Source organism: Marasmius oreades, chromosome 3, assembly GCF_018924745.1.
Source record: "Marasmius oreades isolate 03SP1 chromosome 3, whole genome shotgun sequence".
In the NCBI taxonomy this organism is placed as follows: domain Eukaryota; kingdom Fungi; phylum Basidiomycota; class Agaricomycetes; order Agaricales; family Marasmiaceae; genus Marasmius; species Marasmius oreades.
Genome location: NC_057325.1, coordinates 2683524 through 2697942, shown reverse-complemented (window position 1 = coordinate 2697942; position 14419 = coordinate 2683524). Strand labels below are relative to the sequence as shown.

The following is a 14419-nucleotide window of genomic DNA, read 5'->3' as shown; positions in this document are numbered from 1 at the left end:
TTGTCGGGACGGGGACCTTTCCAAGGAAATGGCTGAAGAGAACTTTTCGAGTACGGCGGCATCGAATTCATGCTGCACTGTTATGGTTGAAGGACCACAACACAAAAATATACGGTCACATCCAGATATCGGCAGAACGGATGGAGCAACTACCAGAAGATGATGTTCCCATTGAGATCGAGGGTGTTCTTCGCCAGTGTGCAGAACCTGATTTGGTCATCGATGAGCATTCAGGGTATGCTGTAAATTCAAGCGTTTTGACAGGTAATGTTATTTGTTGTGATTGTCGATAATAATGCTCTAAGGAGAAATCATGTTGTAGCTGAAGGCAACGATGAGGAAGATTTAGAAGACGAAGAGGGGAACCATGTGTTTCCAATCTTGCCATCAGGTATGATGGATTGCGAGTTGAATAATGTTTCTTCAAAGGAGTTGATGGACTGGGCATTTGCTAATCTCTGCGGATGTAGTGGTGAGGGTTGGTATGGAGTACGTCATGGTCAACGTCCTGTCAGGGATTTGGGACCAAGAAGGCAGTTGGATGTAAATGATCCCGAAGATGATTTTAAATATTGGCTTCAAGCTTTCCCGACTCTTTTCCCATGGGGTCAAGGTTCACCAGAAACTGCTCGTCGTGTTCGGGTGCATCTCGGCGATCATATCCGATACTTGTTGGAAGGTGCAGATTTTCGTTTCCGCAGGCATAAAAGTTTCATATTCGCTGCGTTCAGTATTCTACAGAAACGTTCTGCCCTTGATTCAGCAAAGATCCAAATGCATCAGACTACATTTGAACAAGATGCTCATGTGCTGTCATCTATTACACTGAATCGCTTACAGAAAGCTGCGGATGAAGAAAGTCGGAACGTACCCATATCAGATTACACAGTGCGCCTTCTCAAAAGACATGTACGCGGTGTCACTTCAAGAGTCATGGGGTCTGATAGTAGTCGTCAAGCATGGAGGAGTCGAATGTGGTCAACAACCCTCGTTCTCGGGCCACCCACGTTATGGATGACAATCAATCCAAGTGACATTCACGATCCAATTGTGCAGCTCTTGGCTGGAGAAGATATCAATATGGATTCATTCGATCCGTCTAGTGGACATGCCAGTGATTCGCGGCATAGGGCCATGAATGTAGCTGAGGATCCTTTTGCCTCTGCTTCATTTTTCAATTTTATCATTCATACCATTCTCAAAACACTGCTCGGCGTGGAAAAAACATCGTTTACTGTGCAGCACCACATGGGAGTGCTAGGGGAGATTGCTGGCTATTTTGGTGCAGTGGAATCACAGGGAAGAGGAACGTTACACCTCCACATGATCTTGTGGTTGCACCTTACGCCTAGTGCTGAAGAAATCAAGGAGTGGTTGCTCACAGAAGATTTTCGAGACACGGTGATTCAGTATATCCAAGCAAATATCAAAGCATATCTTCCTGGCTTAGAAATGGAGCATTCTATACGTCAGATTCCATTGGCGAAAGATGTTGCATTCAGCAGGCCCCCAAATCCTAATGGTGAAAATTTTGAAGAAGATTTAGCAGCATTCGAGCTAAAAGTCGCACGCACCGAACAGTTACATACATGTCGGACGCGCCAGTGTTTAGTGGTCAACCGGTATGGGAAGTTAAAGTGTAAACGTCGAGCACCATGGAGACGGTCACAGGAAGCATTTGTTACGGAAGACGGTGACTGGGGCCCTCAACGCATGTATGAATACATGAATGCCTGGTGTCCACACATAACGACAAACATCAAATGCAACAACGACCTCAAACTTCTTACCAATGGCTGCGATACTACCTGCACGGTTTTTTACATCACGAATTATTCGTCTAAGAACCAGATAGCATCCCATAACATTTCAGCAATAATGGCCAAGGGTTACAAGCACCATCTACGAGTCGGAAAAGGTGCAGATGACCCATACATAGGTGAACTTCAACAACAACAACGCGTTATCCTCTTCCGTCTTGCAAATGCACTGAATCAAGAGCAAGAATTGTCAGCTCCGATGGTCATCACTTATTTGATGGGATGGGGCGATAGTTTCCAATCACACAACTATTCACCAATTTATTGGTCTGCATTTGTAAAGATGCTGCTGAAAGAGTATCCGGAGGTCAAGAAAAGTCGTCTGCTTCAGTGAGTGTTGTTATATCATTGCTTGTGGTGTGAAATTTGACATAATATACATTAGAACGAATACTGTTTCTGAAAGTATAGCCCAACAAGTAAATGATGTTACAAATGTAGACATGGGTGCTAATATCGATGGCGAAGTTGTTGTGAGTAGATTTGAAAGAAACAGAAAGATACTCCATTAACATTGATTTATCATGTGCGAAGGATGATCATGACACAACCTTGAACATTGGCGAACACGGGCTATACGCACGCAGTCACTACACAGACTATTGCTGTCGGTCTCCCGATTTAGAAGATATGAATGTTATGCAGTTCTTCACGAATACATATGAGGAAGATGTGGCTTGCCGCTCTGAACCTGGCCATGTTCCTGATGCTCCTGCCAGTAACCAGATTTCAGGACGGCGCCGCGGGCGGCCACGGAACAAACAGTTCCGTTATCTTACAACACATCCTTTACATGCCAGCAAGCAACGAGTGCATCGTTCGAGTAATCATAACACACTTCCAAATATTATAGGTTCCTATTTTCCAAACCAAAATGACGAAGACTTGCAACCACTCTATCATGCCCTTCTTTTAATGCTTCTTAAACCATGGAGGCAGTTACAGCAAATTAAAATGGCAGACAAAACATGGGAGGCAGCATTCCATAATCTCATGCTGACTTCCGAAAATCACGTCGTGGTGGCAGTTTCTGGTATTCAATATTTCCACGAGTGTGCTGCAACAGCAGCAGCAAACCGTGTCGATGCAGATGAGGACAACATCCCATGATCGTCGTTCCCAATGCAGGAAGAGGAAGCCGACTTTGTCGATGATATAGAGACAAATGATGATTTGTACACTGAGGAGAAACTCAACATGCTGGTGGCATCACAAATAAATGCTGCTGAACGAAACCATGGAATTCTTGCTGTTGAAATTGCACGCATGTTGCAGTTGATGCCAGAAGACATAGGAACATGGAATGCACATCTCCAGCCTACGGCAGTATACAGTGCGGATGGAGGTGCTTTACTGCAACTGGATAAATGGGAACAACAAATGGCTGACTCAGGAAAGACTCAGTTTGGGGATGATGGTATCGACGTTGATGTGACCACATCAGCAGAAATGCAGTCCGCTGTTGGAGGTGTCGATATCGGTAATATTGGCGATGCAATAATTGAAGACGCCGATGACAATGGAGCAGATGCATATCACATGTCTGTAGAAGAGCCACTTCCTCCTGCAGATATTAGCATGCTTAACGAGAAACAGCGACAAGCATATAACATGATTATCTGGCATCTTGATCATCACCGAAATTCTCAAAATGTTGCACCACTGCGGATGTTCATCGAGGGTGAAGGAGGCACTGGCAAATCAAAGGTTATTCAAACCGTAACAGAAGCATTTGTCAATCGAAAGCTTGAACATCTACTTGTGAAATCAGCATATACTGGTGTTGCTGCGTCGCTAATAGGAGGTAAAACAGCGCATTCTATATCAGGGATAGCAGTCGGAGGAAGGCGTCGAACATCAGATGAAACTCGAAAACGGCTCGAAAGGTTCTGGCAAGCAAAACAGTATTTGATTATTGACGAAATATCTATGATAGGTGAGCTATAGTGTTTATATCAGAATTCCTGCATTGAATTTCAAACAGGAAAATCATTTTTAGCACAGATGTCACGCAACATTACAGGTGCAAAAGGAATTAACGAAGACAACAATACCTTCTTTGGTGATCTCAGTGTCATTATTTGTGGTGATTTCCACCAATTCCCCCCAGTGGCTGGCAAACACGATGAAGCACTTTACACTCAGTCCACTCCGTCGAATAATCGTGACAAGGAAATTGGGCAAGCCATCTACCGAAGTTTCAAAACGGTTGTCAAATTAACTGAACAAATTCGGGTTACGGATGTAGGATGGATGAACTTTCTACGCCGACTGAGGGAAGGAAGGATAAAGGATGATGAAACTGATTCAGATATCAAAATGCTGAAGTCGCTTATTGTTAAGAATAACAATACCGATAACTACAACGAGTTGCCTTGGACAGACGCTGCTCTGGTCACACCACGTCACGGAGTCCGGCGAGAGTGGAACAGTGCTTCAACGCGAAAGATTTGCCAACAAAATGGTCACCAATTATTTTTGATTTTGGCTGAAGACACGTATAAACAAAGGCCACTCACTCTCCGTGAACAGTTTGTATTGGAAGCACGCTTTTGTGGGGAAAAGAAGCAGAGACGGCGGGAACTACCAAGGAAACTCGAAATTGCGATAGGAATGAAGGTGATGGTGACATCCAATGTGGACATCGACATTGATATCGCGAATGGTGCAAGAGGAGTAATAGAGACTATTGTGCTGAATCCAGATGAACCACCACACAGTCCTTCAGATGCGGTGGTCACGCTTCACCACTTGCCACTTTATATCCTTGTCCGCTTGACTCGTACGCGATCCCAGCAATTGGATGGGTTAGATCCAAATGTCATACCAATCCGACCAACATCTGTGTCATATCAACTCAGAATGCAGACTGCGACAAAGACAACTATAACAAAATCCGTGAAACACATTCAGTTTCCATTGACTGCAGCATACAGTTTCACTGATTATCGGGCTCAAGGACAAACATTGGCACATGTACTAGTGGACATTGCCAGTCCTCCTCACGGAGGGCTTTCGCTTTTCAATCTCTATGTAGCATTATAAAGGAGCAGGGGCCGTGACACGATCCGACTTCTACGAGACTTTGATCCCAAAGTTTTGAAACAGACACATGCGCCGGACATTGTGAGTGAAGATCAGAGGATAGCGTGTTTGGATGCTGAGACAAATATTCAATATCATAAAATGAGAGAGTACACAGAAAGTAGTGTTATGAATACGGAAACATAGGGAACATAATTATCAGCCGGTTGGTGTGTAATTATCGTGTCGAAATAGAGCCTGAGGTAGCGCGACTGAACCAGGGACAACGAAAAGCAGCACGGAAACACCTAATAAGGAAAGAATTTCGCAGGAGCACGTATTATATAATTATGAGGGTGCAGAGACCATGCACCTCCACGTGTGAGTGGCAGTGTTAAACCTTGTCGCGTTCAGAACGCATCTCTCGGACTTTGCTGGTACTTTCTTGCGTTCAAACTCAACAAATGGGAGTCGAGAAGGCAAGAGACCTCCACAAGCTAAAAGTTCTAATGAGGAACCTACCAAATGCCATCCCATTATACTTGGAAATGGAGACCCTCCACTCTCAACTCTTTTCCTGGTTGTTTCCTGGTCTATCAGGATTCAGTGACAAATGGGTGAAGGATGTGGGGAAGGATGGGGCAATAAATCACCATGGAGGATGCTATTCCCGCAGAAAACGATTGGATGTTATTTGTACCATAAATTATAGCAGCGTAGAGCCAAAAACGGCCTAATTTGATGAAAATTTCTCCCTCAATTTTTTCGCTAATTAGTAGCTAATTAGCAATGCTAATATGCTACGCTAAAAAGGTTCGACACATCTCATGCCAATATGCTTTGCTAAAAACTCGTGGGACCTAATCGCGGGTGCACTATTGAGAACACAGGGTGATTTCCACATAACGGTGTCTTGCAAAGGTTTGACTAGGAGGCAAGTTGTAGGTCCCGGAGCGTTGACAACTCAACCAGCTCCCAGAATGCACGTACGCTTGACAAGAGTGAGTGTCAGACCCGGACAAGTTTTATAAAGTTGTAACGTTAACGTAACTGCCCACAAACGAATCCAAAACACATGCTACAAATACGACCAATCGAAGACTCAGCCCAGAAAAGTGATTAAAGACAGTATGGATATGATCAAGAGTCGAATAGGCGACATCACATCACCATCTTTTAATCGACCCTCCTTGTCCTCGGAACCATCGCCCACATTCCGACCATCATGCTCATCATTGCAATCAAACTGAGGGAAAGTATCAGAATCGGCTATTTGATACCATGTGAACAAAAAAACCTACAAAGGTTGTAAAGTCCCGATCCCATACTTAGCAGCCAGAATCCCGGTGATGAACGGCAACGCCGCAGAACCAGCCATCCCGATACCTGTAATCCACCCCATGCTTCCCGTGAAAAGCGAAGCGGGAATAACGCGCGCTCCGTGTGAGACCATGAGGGGAAACATGGGCCCGAGAAGAAGGCCTATGAATGAGACGGCTATGGCGTTTTGAATAATGGAGGGTACAAGCCAAACAGTAATCTCGAGTCTGTGGCGGTAGAAACGGTTTGATCAGGTATAGCGAAGGGACGTGAGCAACTTACGCAATGGCAAGCAATGTGTAGACAAATATAACGCTATATTCACCTACCTTGATAATTCAGGTCAGCCTAACCTGAGATGAGAATTTGTATTTCGTACCCGCTTGTTCATCCACATCAACCCCAGCCTTCCAATTGTCAGTCCGCCAAAGAAACCAGATGAGATGTAGCCAGCACTATGTCCCCCATCTCGCTTCTCAATAATGAAGGTAACGATCCAGCCTACCAGGACATATATTATGCACTTTTCGCGATAATCAGAGACAGAAAGAGAGCACATACCTCCCACGGTGACCTCAACCCCAATATATATCAAGGCAAAAGTAGCCATGAAGTATATTGCTCGAAGGTTGAAAATCTGTCGGTAAATATTTGGGCCAGCAGCGCTAGCACAACGAGCGGCAGCGTGATCTTCGACCTGGATTCCTGATTCCCGCATCAACTCTGCAATAAATATGTAAGTTACGGTCTTTGCATCTTTAAAGAGGGACACACCATTCTGTGTTTTCCCCCTGAAGACGGCGATGAGAACGGCAGTATTGGTTACTGCAATACACGCACTGACAACGAAATGTCTACTCCAGTGTTGCTTACCACTGAAGTAGGTGGACAAGAGTGGAGAGGCAAAGGCTCCGAGACCATATGAAGCGTGAAGCATCATCAATTTGAGGGAAGGAGAAGGGAGCGAGCCGACGAAACCGTTGCCCTGAGCGTTCTGGAAAGACAAACCAAGACCGGCGAAGAAGTATGACATAACCATGACTGGGAAGGGAGGTGCAGGGCTTTGAATAATGTATGCGATTAGTTGGAACAGAGAGCCTTAGAATCATTAGGAAGGTTCAGAATTGAACAAGTATCACGGGGGGCGAAAGTTACAGACTCACCTAACACCATGACTTTTCCGAATCCCATACGGTCGTTTACGTAGACATTGATAAATGCACCGGCCACAAAGCCCTGTCAAGCGGTTAGATGAGTTGAGATCTTTTGAGAATGAGTAGTATGCGTACAACACAGTTCGTTACGAACAATAAAGATACAACCGCGAATCCAACCTTTAGAACACGACTAGAGTTTCAAAATCAACACTCGTGAATGGGAAGTGTATACGTACCCGATATTCCCTTTGCATTACCGGTAGCAATGGTCCAATGGTGCCGTCGTTCCAGCCCTCCAAGAAGAAAGCGTAATACAAAGCTGCCAGATGTGAGATTGCTCCTCTCTTTTGCCTTTTACCCCTCCGAACATTGTACTCTTGTGCAGCTTCACTTAAATCGAGCAAAGGCAAATCTGTCACTCCTTCTTCTGCTGGCTCCGTTCGTCCGTCCTTGCCGAGAGTGCCCCTCGCTTCGACAAGAGTTTCTGGGGTTGACTCTTTTCGTATCGCTGATGGCCTTCTAGTACGTTCTGAAAAGTACGTCGGGAATGGTTGAAGCTCGTAGGCGGCTTCAGAACCTTTTCGCTCAACTAAAGAACCTCCGAAGACCGAGCGGTTTTTTGCCCTTGGTGGGTGAACAGGCATCTCTACGTGATCATCATCGACTGCTGATTCGTCAAGGTCGTGGCTCTCGTTTACCATGGTCGAAGGATCGGGAAGGGCGTCATCATTGCGATGAACGTCGGGTACAACAGGTTCGACGATGTTGGGTGTAGCGACCGTTAACGAAGGCATACTAGGTCGAGGAGAGTGTGAGGCAAGAAAATAACATGGGTACTAAAATACCCCTCGACCCTTGCTGAAATTACATGTTCGGGGCTAAGATTGACGACGAATGAAAATCGAGACGTAAGTGAGATGGCACACACTGGTAGGTCACGCGCATTGGCAGAACGATTGATGTGTTTTCGGATATCCGGAAGCCCGAAGGAACTTGTACACGAACATATCGGAGTCAAGCTCAACGGAGTCGGACAGAGACAATAGCGTGATCAGCCTGAGTCTCGAGTGCTAGTACGTACTATGTCTGTATCGTTCTGCTTGTGTGACTAATCACACGTCACATTACTTCACTTTTGCAAACTTCTTTTATGGACCAATCGCAAACCTACTTACAGAACTTACACAGGATGTGGAGGAACATGGTGGATAGCATCAAAAAAGTCTCGTGTCAAGAGCCACCGATGTCATGAAGGTTACCGCAGCATCAATCATGGAGTATTATGTAGGAGCACCATGACGCATATTGGAGAGTAGTGGCTCAATGTTATCGAATCTCGTGCTTTCTTTCTCCATCTTCTACTATCCGCCAACAGGCCGTCGATGCGGCACCAACGTTATACTCGTCTCGAGTCAGACGGGGAGTTCCAGACTGCTCACCCTCACGACAACTTAGATCTGTTCGAGTCCGTCAATGAAAGATATAAGCATTCCAGTCTAGGATCCATAGAGGGCAAGGTGAGGTATGGTCGATTTCGTCGTTCAAGCATCTCAACCTCTTCCAGTTCTCTCTACCACCTGACCCAAACACATGGGGATCCGCCGTATCGAGGGACCAACGTGAACCTGACGATGACTTCCACGATTCCGCCCGAGAAAGACCAGAAACGAGTCTCTTCAGCAGTCGAGGCTTGCGTAATGTAGGATGTCTTCTCGTATTGATCTCTATGATACTAGGACTCTTGTAAGTCTTTCGATTTACGTTATATTTACCTTTGGTGCCAACAAGCCTCAAAAGCGTCGGCTATCCGATAGTGTCCTACACTCAGAAACTTTCTGTACCAATGATAGGAGTCAACGCTACAGGGCAGGTGCGAGTCGTTGTTCATGTACCCGTCAAACATGGTATTGACAGGCAGAACTATCAACAGGTCCCTCTACTGACTGGGGGTTGGGGTTTAATAGACGTCGACACTCCTCAAGACGCCCACACATACAAATCTTTTGACGCTGGGAAAGAGCTACAGCTCGTCTTTAGTGACGAGTTCAATGTGAATGGTCGGACTTTTTATCCAGGCGATGACCCTTATTGGGAGGCAGTGAACTTGCATTACTGGCAAGTTAGTTTCTCTCCCTCGATCATCAATGAAATCATGATATTGACGTTGGCGAATAGACAAACAACTTGGAGTGGTATGACCCAGAAGCCGTCACAACTGAGAATGGTGCACTGAAGATAACTCTCTCTCGTAAAACGACCCATGGCATGAATTTCCAAGGCGGTATGATACAGACGTGGAATAAATTTTGCTTCACTGGAGGTCTAGTCGTGGCAAGTGTCGTGCTTCCAGGGTTTTCAAATGTAGCGGGGCTCTGGCCAGCCATTTGGTCGATGGGTAATCTCGGTAGGTCTTGAAATCTCCTGAAGCTGTAGCAACCTAACGTCTGTTATTCAGGTCGTGCCGGTTACGGAGCTTCTCTCGACGGACTCGTATGATAATTGTATTCCCGTTCCACATGCACCTCTCTCAATGATTCTTTCCCAGTGGCCGTATTCGTACGACGCATGCGACGTTGGCACCTTGAAAAACCAAACACTCAACGGGGAACCGCATCTTGCCACCATTGACGGTGACGCAGAATTTGGTGGCGTCCTTTCTTATCTTTCTGGCCAAAGACTCTCGAGATGTACTTGTGACGGCGAGTCCCATCCTGGCCCAAAGCATCCCGATGGATCTTTTGTGGGTAGAGCGGCTCCTGAGATCGATATGTTTGAAGCTCAAGTAGGTGGTTGATCTTCATCGAAATATCTCATCCATACCCATTCTCTTTGTTCCTGTTGTAGGTCGGAACCAATTTCGACAAAGTCGGTGGGACCTTGCATGGGGAAGTGTCGCAATCTGCCCAATGGGCGGTGAGTAGACATTTGTCATTGAAACAACGCGTTAATGTATTCGAACATGAAGCCCTTCAACTACAAATACGAATGGCCTGAAAATGGGAATACGAGGATAGTTCGTGACTCCAGTGTTACTGTGGAGAATGGCTACAAAGGTGGCGTGTATCAGCAAGCAACATCATACGTCACCAAAACGGGTGGGCAGCCTTAAGTCTTTTCCTAGTAGATGCTAACAATGACCCAGATCCCGAATGTTACTCTATGGAGGGAGGATGTTTTTCTATCTATGGATTTGAGTATAAACCAGGTGCTTGGATTCAACCGTTCAATAGCGTCTGCGTTCACCGTCTAACATTATCTTCTTGTTGGGAGGTTATAACGAGGGCGTGGGTCTCCAGTCTCTTCAATGTTTAGCGATGTGAACTTACTGACGATAAACGCCGTTAGTACATCAGTTGGATGTCTAATAATCGATTATCATGGACGATCAAAGGCAGTGGCCTGGCCGCCGACGAGAACGTCAAGATTTCTGCTCGCCCTATATCTCAAGAACCAATGGTTTTGACCATTTCTTCCCGATTTTGACCTCTGACTGACACTTGGTCTTTGATCAGTACCTCCTTATCAATCTAGGACTATCCAATAACTTTGGAGATGTCGACTTGGAGCATTTAATGTTCCCAGTGTCGATGTTAGTCGACTACATCCGCGTTTACCAAGACTCCAAGGCTATGAACGTTGGATGTGACCCGAAGGACTTCCCGACGGGCGAATATATCAACAAGTGCCTGTTTCCTCATTATACACAAGTTTCCTTCGCTGACAAAGTAACTTGAAGATACCCAGAGGCCTACTCGAATCCCAATCTAACTACTTGGAAGGACGATTACAAACAGTCATGGCCGAAAAACAATTTGATAGACACTTGCTAATAGACACTTTAGATATGTTATGATTATGCATGTAGACAGACAAGAACAACTACGAGGGAATTTATATATGTTTCAGGAAAGTTGTACACCGATCACGGACTGGGATAAACGGTCTTAGGTTCAGGCAAGGGTGACACCACAACGCTCGCACTTCCTTTCGACGTCTATGCTATAGAGTTTAGAGGTGACAGATGAATATCGGCTATTCGGCGAGAGTGGCAGAACATACAATAGACATAGCAATCCACAAGGAAAACATACAATAGCGGTAATAATACCAACCATTCCGTACCTCGTCTTTGGCGTATGATTGCCTTGGGCACACGGTAAAACAACTACAGAAGACAGTGATTTGAAAACTCGAGCAGAAAAAAATATATACAAAAGACGCACGACCTGCTAGGTACGCTTCTCCTTCACTCAACTGTTGTTGAACGTGAGTACTTGGTGGTGGTGGTTGCACAGGGTAAGGTTGTGGAGGGTACGGCTGCTGCTGCTGAGGGTGTGGTTGTTGGCCAGTGTATGATTGTTGAGGAGACGTAGACGGATTTTGGACAAGCGGTTGAGAATGTTCACAGGTAGGTGGGTTGGGGTTATCGTGCTTTGCGTCCTGCATCGTTGAGAGTAAGGGAAGACTGATATTCCTTGTTCTCTCTATAAAGGTTTCAGACGCGAGCACAGGCGCTGTTTCAGAGGTTTCAGACCGTGATGACCACTTCTGTGACGTATGGAGGGCCAAAACGACTATTCCAGTTCAGAGCCGCGTTCGGTAACTGTATTATATTGAGAGGCAATCGCAAGTCCTTCAAGGATATGCATAGCGGACCAATTAATTGCGATGTCGAGACCGTTGTAGTTGGTGATCACCCCGTGGGCACCGTGCACTAAGATGGCAGAACCATGTAAAGGCCCGCAGGTCTCAAACGTTGAGTGAGGACGTCTTCTTTGTTCTGCGAGTTACTGATACGAGGGTTGCGAGTGACGGAATGGTGGGATTCCCTCGGAAAGCCTTACTTGGAGTCGGCTGTTGGAAAGCGTGCGTCACTAATATTGTACCATTTCCGAAGTCGATTTCTTGCAGTCTGGACTGTTCTCGCCCATTTGGCTTGAAGATAGGAAGACCTCTGTAGTGTTTGAGAGCGAAGGCAAAGTGGTAGAACAAGAGGCTAAGTCCTAAATCCCTAACACTGTTGGTGACAGACGTTCGGTCGTAGGATAGTAGTCATCTGCATTTTCGACACCTTCAGGAACAAAAGCGAGCCCATAAGTCGTTTCTTGCAAGACCCCCAGAAGTTCTTGGCACTGGTAGCAGAAGTTGTAAAGCCAAACAGGTTCCCACGCTCTTGACATTCTCAAGGTCAACCATCACATTCGGCTACAGACCCAACTGAAGGTCTCCTACCAACATGGCTGACGCTGGTGAGACCCGGAGAACGATATGGTATCCATTTGTTGTGCTCACCCCCACTTCCTCTGCTTACCTCGTACAGGCTTTTTCAAGGGCACATCTGCCGACCAGGATAGGCGTTTTTCGGACAAGGAACTCAAACTTCTCAAAACAATGAAATTCCCTCCAGAGTTCGACAAAAAGGTTTGTATTTGCATTAATAAAGCTAGCTAAGAAGCTGATTCTGTTCAAGGTCGACATGCGAAAAGTCAACCTGAATGTGATCAGACCTTGGATTGCCAAAAAAGTAGTCGAATTGGTTGGATTTGAAGATGAAGTGGTGGTGGAGTATGCAATGGGCCTTCTTGAAGATAAATCACAACCCGTACGTTTAATTCAACAATCTTCTGTTTTTGATGCTGAAAGCTCCACCAGACACCAGACCCTAAAAAGATGCAAATTAACTTGACAGGCTTTTTGACTAAGGATACTCCTGCTTTCATGTCTGCCTTGTGGAATCTTCTTCTTGAAGCTCAGTCTGATGTCACAGGTGTACCTCGGACTTTTGTGGAGGAGAAGAAGGAAGAGTTACGAAAGGCTCGAGCAAATGATACGCGCGCTCTAGATGAGCGAGACCGAAGAGCACGTTTGGATGACGTTAGGGATCGCGGTGACCGAGGTGGTCGCGGTCGCGGAAGGGGCCGTGGTAGAGGGAGAGGGCGAGGAGGAGGATATGATGACGATCGCGGAGGTCGTGGACGCGATGGTGGGTGGGGTGACCGCGTGAGTGAACATTATACAATTTTCTCTCCGTGTTTAATGAAATAGTGATCTCAGGGACGTCGTCGCATGTCAAGGTCCCCCACTCCACGAAGAAGGTCACCAACACCACCGTCAAGTCGTTCACCATCACCAAAAAGGTACCGTTCTCCCCCTCGCAGGTCTAGGCGTACTCCCTCCCGCTCTATCTCGCCTCCTCCTTCCCGAAGAAGACGCCGTTCTCCTTCAGTGGGCTCCTCTCATAGGGAACGTCGACCTCGCGAACGTGATAGCCGGAGCCCCCCTCCTCGCAGACGCCGCATTTCTCCACCACGTACTATATCGCGTAGCTCTAGTCTCACTCGCTCGAGATCTCCTGGCCGATCATACGGTGGGAAGAGAAGGCGAAGCAGTACCCCTCCTAGAAGGCGTCGAAAAAGTGTAACCAGATCTCGTTCGCCTCCTCCGCACCGAAAGAGAAGTCGTAGTCACAGTCGTCGCGGTAATGGTGGTGAAGGAAGTAGAAGAAGGCGATACAGCCCAAGCAGTACTGGAAGTCGATCACCTGTTCATCCCGCTCTTGAAGAACGGATGGATGTTGACCCTCAAAGTGACTCTGGCAAGCACGAATTAAAAATCAAGGGACAGGCGCATATTGAGAAGAGAAAGAGTAGGCGGGAGGAAGAAGAATCCCAATATGAGGTATGCTTCTTCGTTCAACCTGCACTATGAATTTCGTTTAATTTCGCTCTTGATGACAGAAATCGGATATATCTCAAGCTGACCTCGAGAAACGAGAAAACGAACTCAAGGAAAAGGCACTCAGAAATAAAGTTGTAAGGACGAGAAAGAGCAACGCAGAATAAAGGATATGATTCGCAAGCTGACGTTTTTGAAGTATTATTTTATCTTCTGGTTAACTGCTTGTCAATCCGTACATCTCTTTTTGTGTCAACCTCAGTGTGGATCAGATCGACCAATATGCTTTTGTTTTCGGTAAATTAACTGAACGTATCTTTCACCGCGCAATGGCACACTACCACCAAGTGGTACAAAATCTTTTTCCAAATATGCCATCAGACTTGAATTTTCTGGCAAAAACAGCTGTATCTTGTGTAAGTA

The 14419-nt window shown here is 46.0% G+C and overlaps 4 protein-coding genes across 8 annotated transcripts; 2 read left to right on the top strand and 2 right to left on the bottom strand.

The window, feature by feature from the left end:
- Positions 1-5647: 5647 nt before the first annotated feature.
- Positions 5648-8426, bottom strand: E1B28_006199 (uncharacterized protein). 2 transcript variants are annotated; one of them, XM_043150838.1, is made up of 9 exons: positions 7558-8426; positions 7454-7498; positions 7328-7400; positions 6939-7262; positions 6726-6887; positions 6544-6665; positions 6447-6493; positions 6146-6391; positions 5648-6090 (listed from the first exon to the last, which is right to left on the bottom strand). In XM_043150838.1, the coding sequence occupies exons 1-9, from the start codon at positions 8113-8115 to the stop codon at positions 6021-6023; spliced, it is 1647 nt and encodes a 548-aa protein (XP_043011928.1). In that variant the 5' UTR covers positions 8116-8426; the 3' UTR covers positions 5648-6020. The 2 variants fall into 2 exon arrangements, with proteins under 2 accessions (XP_043011928.1, XP_043011929.1); XM_043150839.1 differs by having other exon boundaries at positions 6447-6489.
- Positions 8427-8443: 17 nt separating this feature from the next.
- E1B28_006198 (uncharacterized protein) lies at positions 8444-11237 on the top strand. Of its 3 annotated transcripts, XM_043150835.1 has the most exons (14): positions 8444-8838; positions 8886-9064; positions 9119-9191; positions 9252-9440; positions 9497-9725; positions 9777-9811; positions 9867-10103; positions 10166-10234; positions 10287-10416; positions 10464-10526; positions 10592-10605; positions 10667-10777; positions 10834-11003; positions 11058-11237. In XM_043150835.1, the coding sequence occupies exons 1-14, from the start codon at positions 8704-8706 to the stop codon at positions 11149-11151; spliced, it is 1728 nt and encodes a 575-aa protein (XP_043011925.1). In that variant the 5' UTR covers positions 8444-8703; the 3' UTR covers positions 11152-11237. The 3 variants fall into 3 exon arrangements, with proteins under 3 accessions (XP_043011925.1, XP_043011927.1, XP_043011926.1); XM_043150837.1 differs by having other exon boundaries at positions 10667-11003; XM_043150836.1 differs by having other exon boundaries at positions 8444-9064.
- Positions 11238-11243: 6 nt separating this feature from the next.
- E1B28_006197 (uncharacterized protein) lies at positions 11244-11767 on the bottom strand (the record flags this gene model as incomplete). The annotated part of the gene is made up of 3 exons (XM_043150834.1): positions 11244-11315; positions 11413-11486; positions 11545-11767. 3 exons carry the CDS (start codon positions 11765-11767, stop codon positions 11244-11246), a joined length of 369 nt encoding a protein of 122 aa, XP_043011924.1.
- Positions 11768-12369: 602 nt separating this feature from the next.
- Positions 12370-14366, top strand: E1B28_006196 (uncharacterized protein). Of its 2 annotated transcripts, none has more exons than XM_043150833.1 (6): positions 12370-12592; positions 12642-12742; positions 12792-12923; positions 12974-13321; positions 13376-13999; positions 14059-14366. In XM_043150833.1, exons 2-6 carry the CDS (start codon positions 12713-12715, stop codon positions 14161-14163), a joined length of 1239 nt encoding a protein of 412 aa, XP_043011923.1. In that variant the 5' UTR covers positions 12370-12592; positions 12642-12712; the 3' UTR covers positions 14164-14366. The 2 variants fall into 2 exon arrangements, with proteins under 2 accessions (XP_043011923.1, XP_043011922.1); XM_043150832.1 differs by having other exon boundaries at positions 12370-12570; positions 14059-14365.
- The last annotated feature ends 53 nt before the right edge of the window (positions 14367-14419 follow it).

Excerpts from the sequence above, each read along its gene's own strand:
- E1B28_006199 (XM_043150838.1), bottom strand. The coding sequence starts at position 8,115 with ATGCCTTCGTTAACGGTCGCTACACCCAACATCGTCGAACCTGTTGTA. Across the intron at positions 7,499-7,557 it reads TAATGCAAAGGGAATATCGG|GTTGGATTCGCGGTTGTATC; the intron begins GTACGTATACAC and ends CGTGTTCTAAAG. Across the intron at positions 7,401-7,453 it reads TGTTCGTAACGAACTGTGTT|GGCTTTGTGGCCGGTGCATT; the intron begins GTACGCATACTA and ends ACCGCTTGACAG.
- E1B28_006196 (XM_043150832.1), top strand. Across the intron at positions 12,924-12,973 it reads TTGAAGATAAATCACAACCC|ACACCAGACCCTAAAAAGAT; the intron begins GTACGTTTAATT and ends AAGCTCCACCAG. Across the intron at positions 13,322-13,375 it reads ATGGTGGGTGGGGTGACCGC|GGACGTCGTCGCATGTCAAG; the intron begins GTGAGTGAACAT and ends TAGTGATCTCAG.
- E1B28_006198 (XM_043150835.1), top strand. The coding sequence starts at position 8,704 with ATGCGGCACCAACGTTATACTCGTCTCGAGTCAGACGGGGAGTTCCAG. Across the intron at positions 8,839-8,885 it reads TAGGATCCATAGAGGGCAAG|TTCTCTCTACCACCTGACCC; the intron begins GTGAGGTATGGT and ends AACCTCTTCCAG. Across the intron at positions 9,812-9,866 it reads GAGCTTCTCTCGACGGACTC|TGGCCGTATTCGTACGACGC; the intron begins GTATGATAATTG and ends ATTCTTTCCCAG.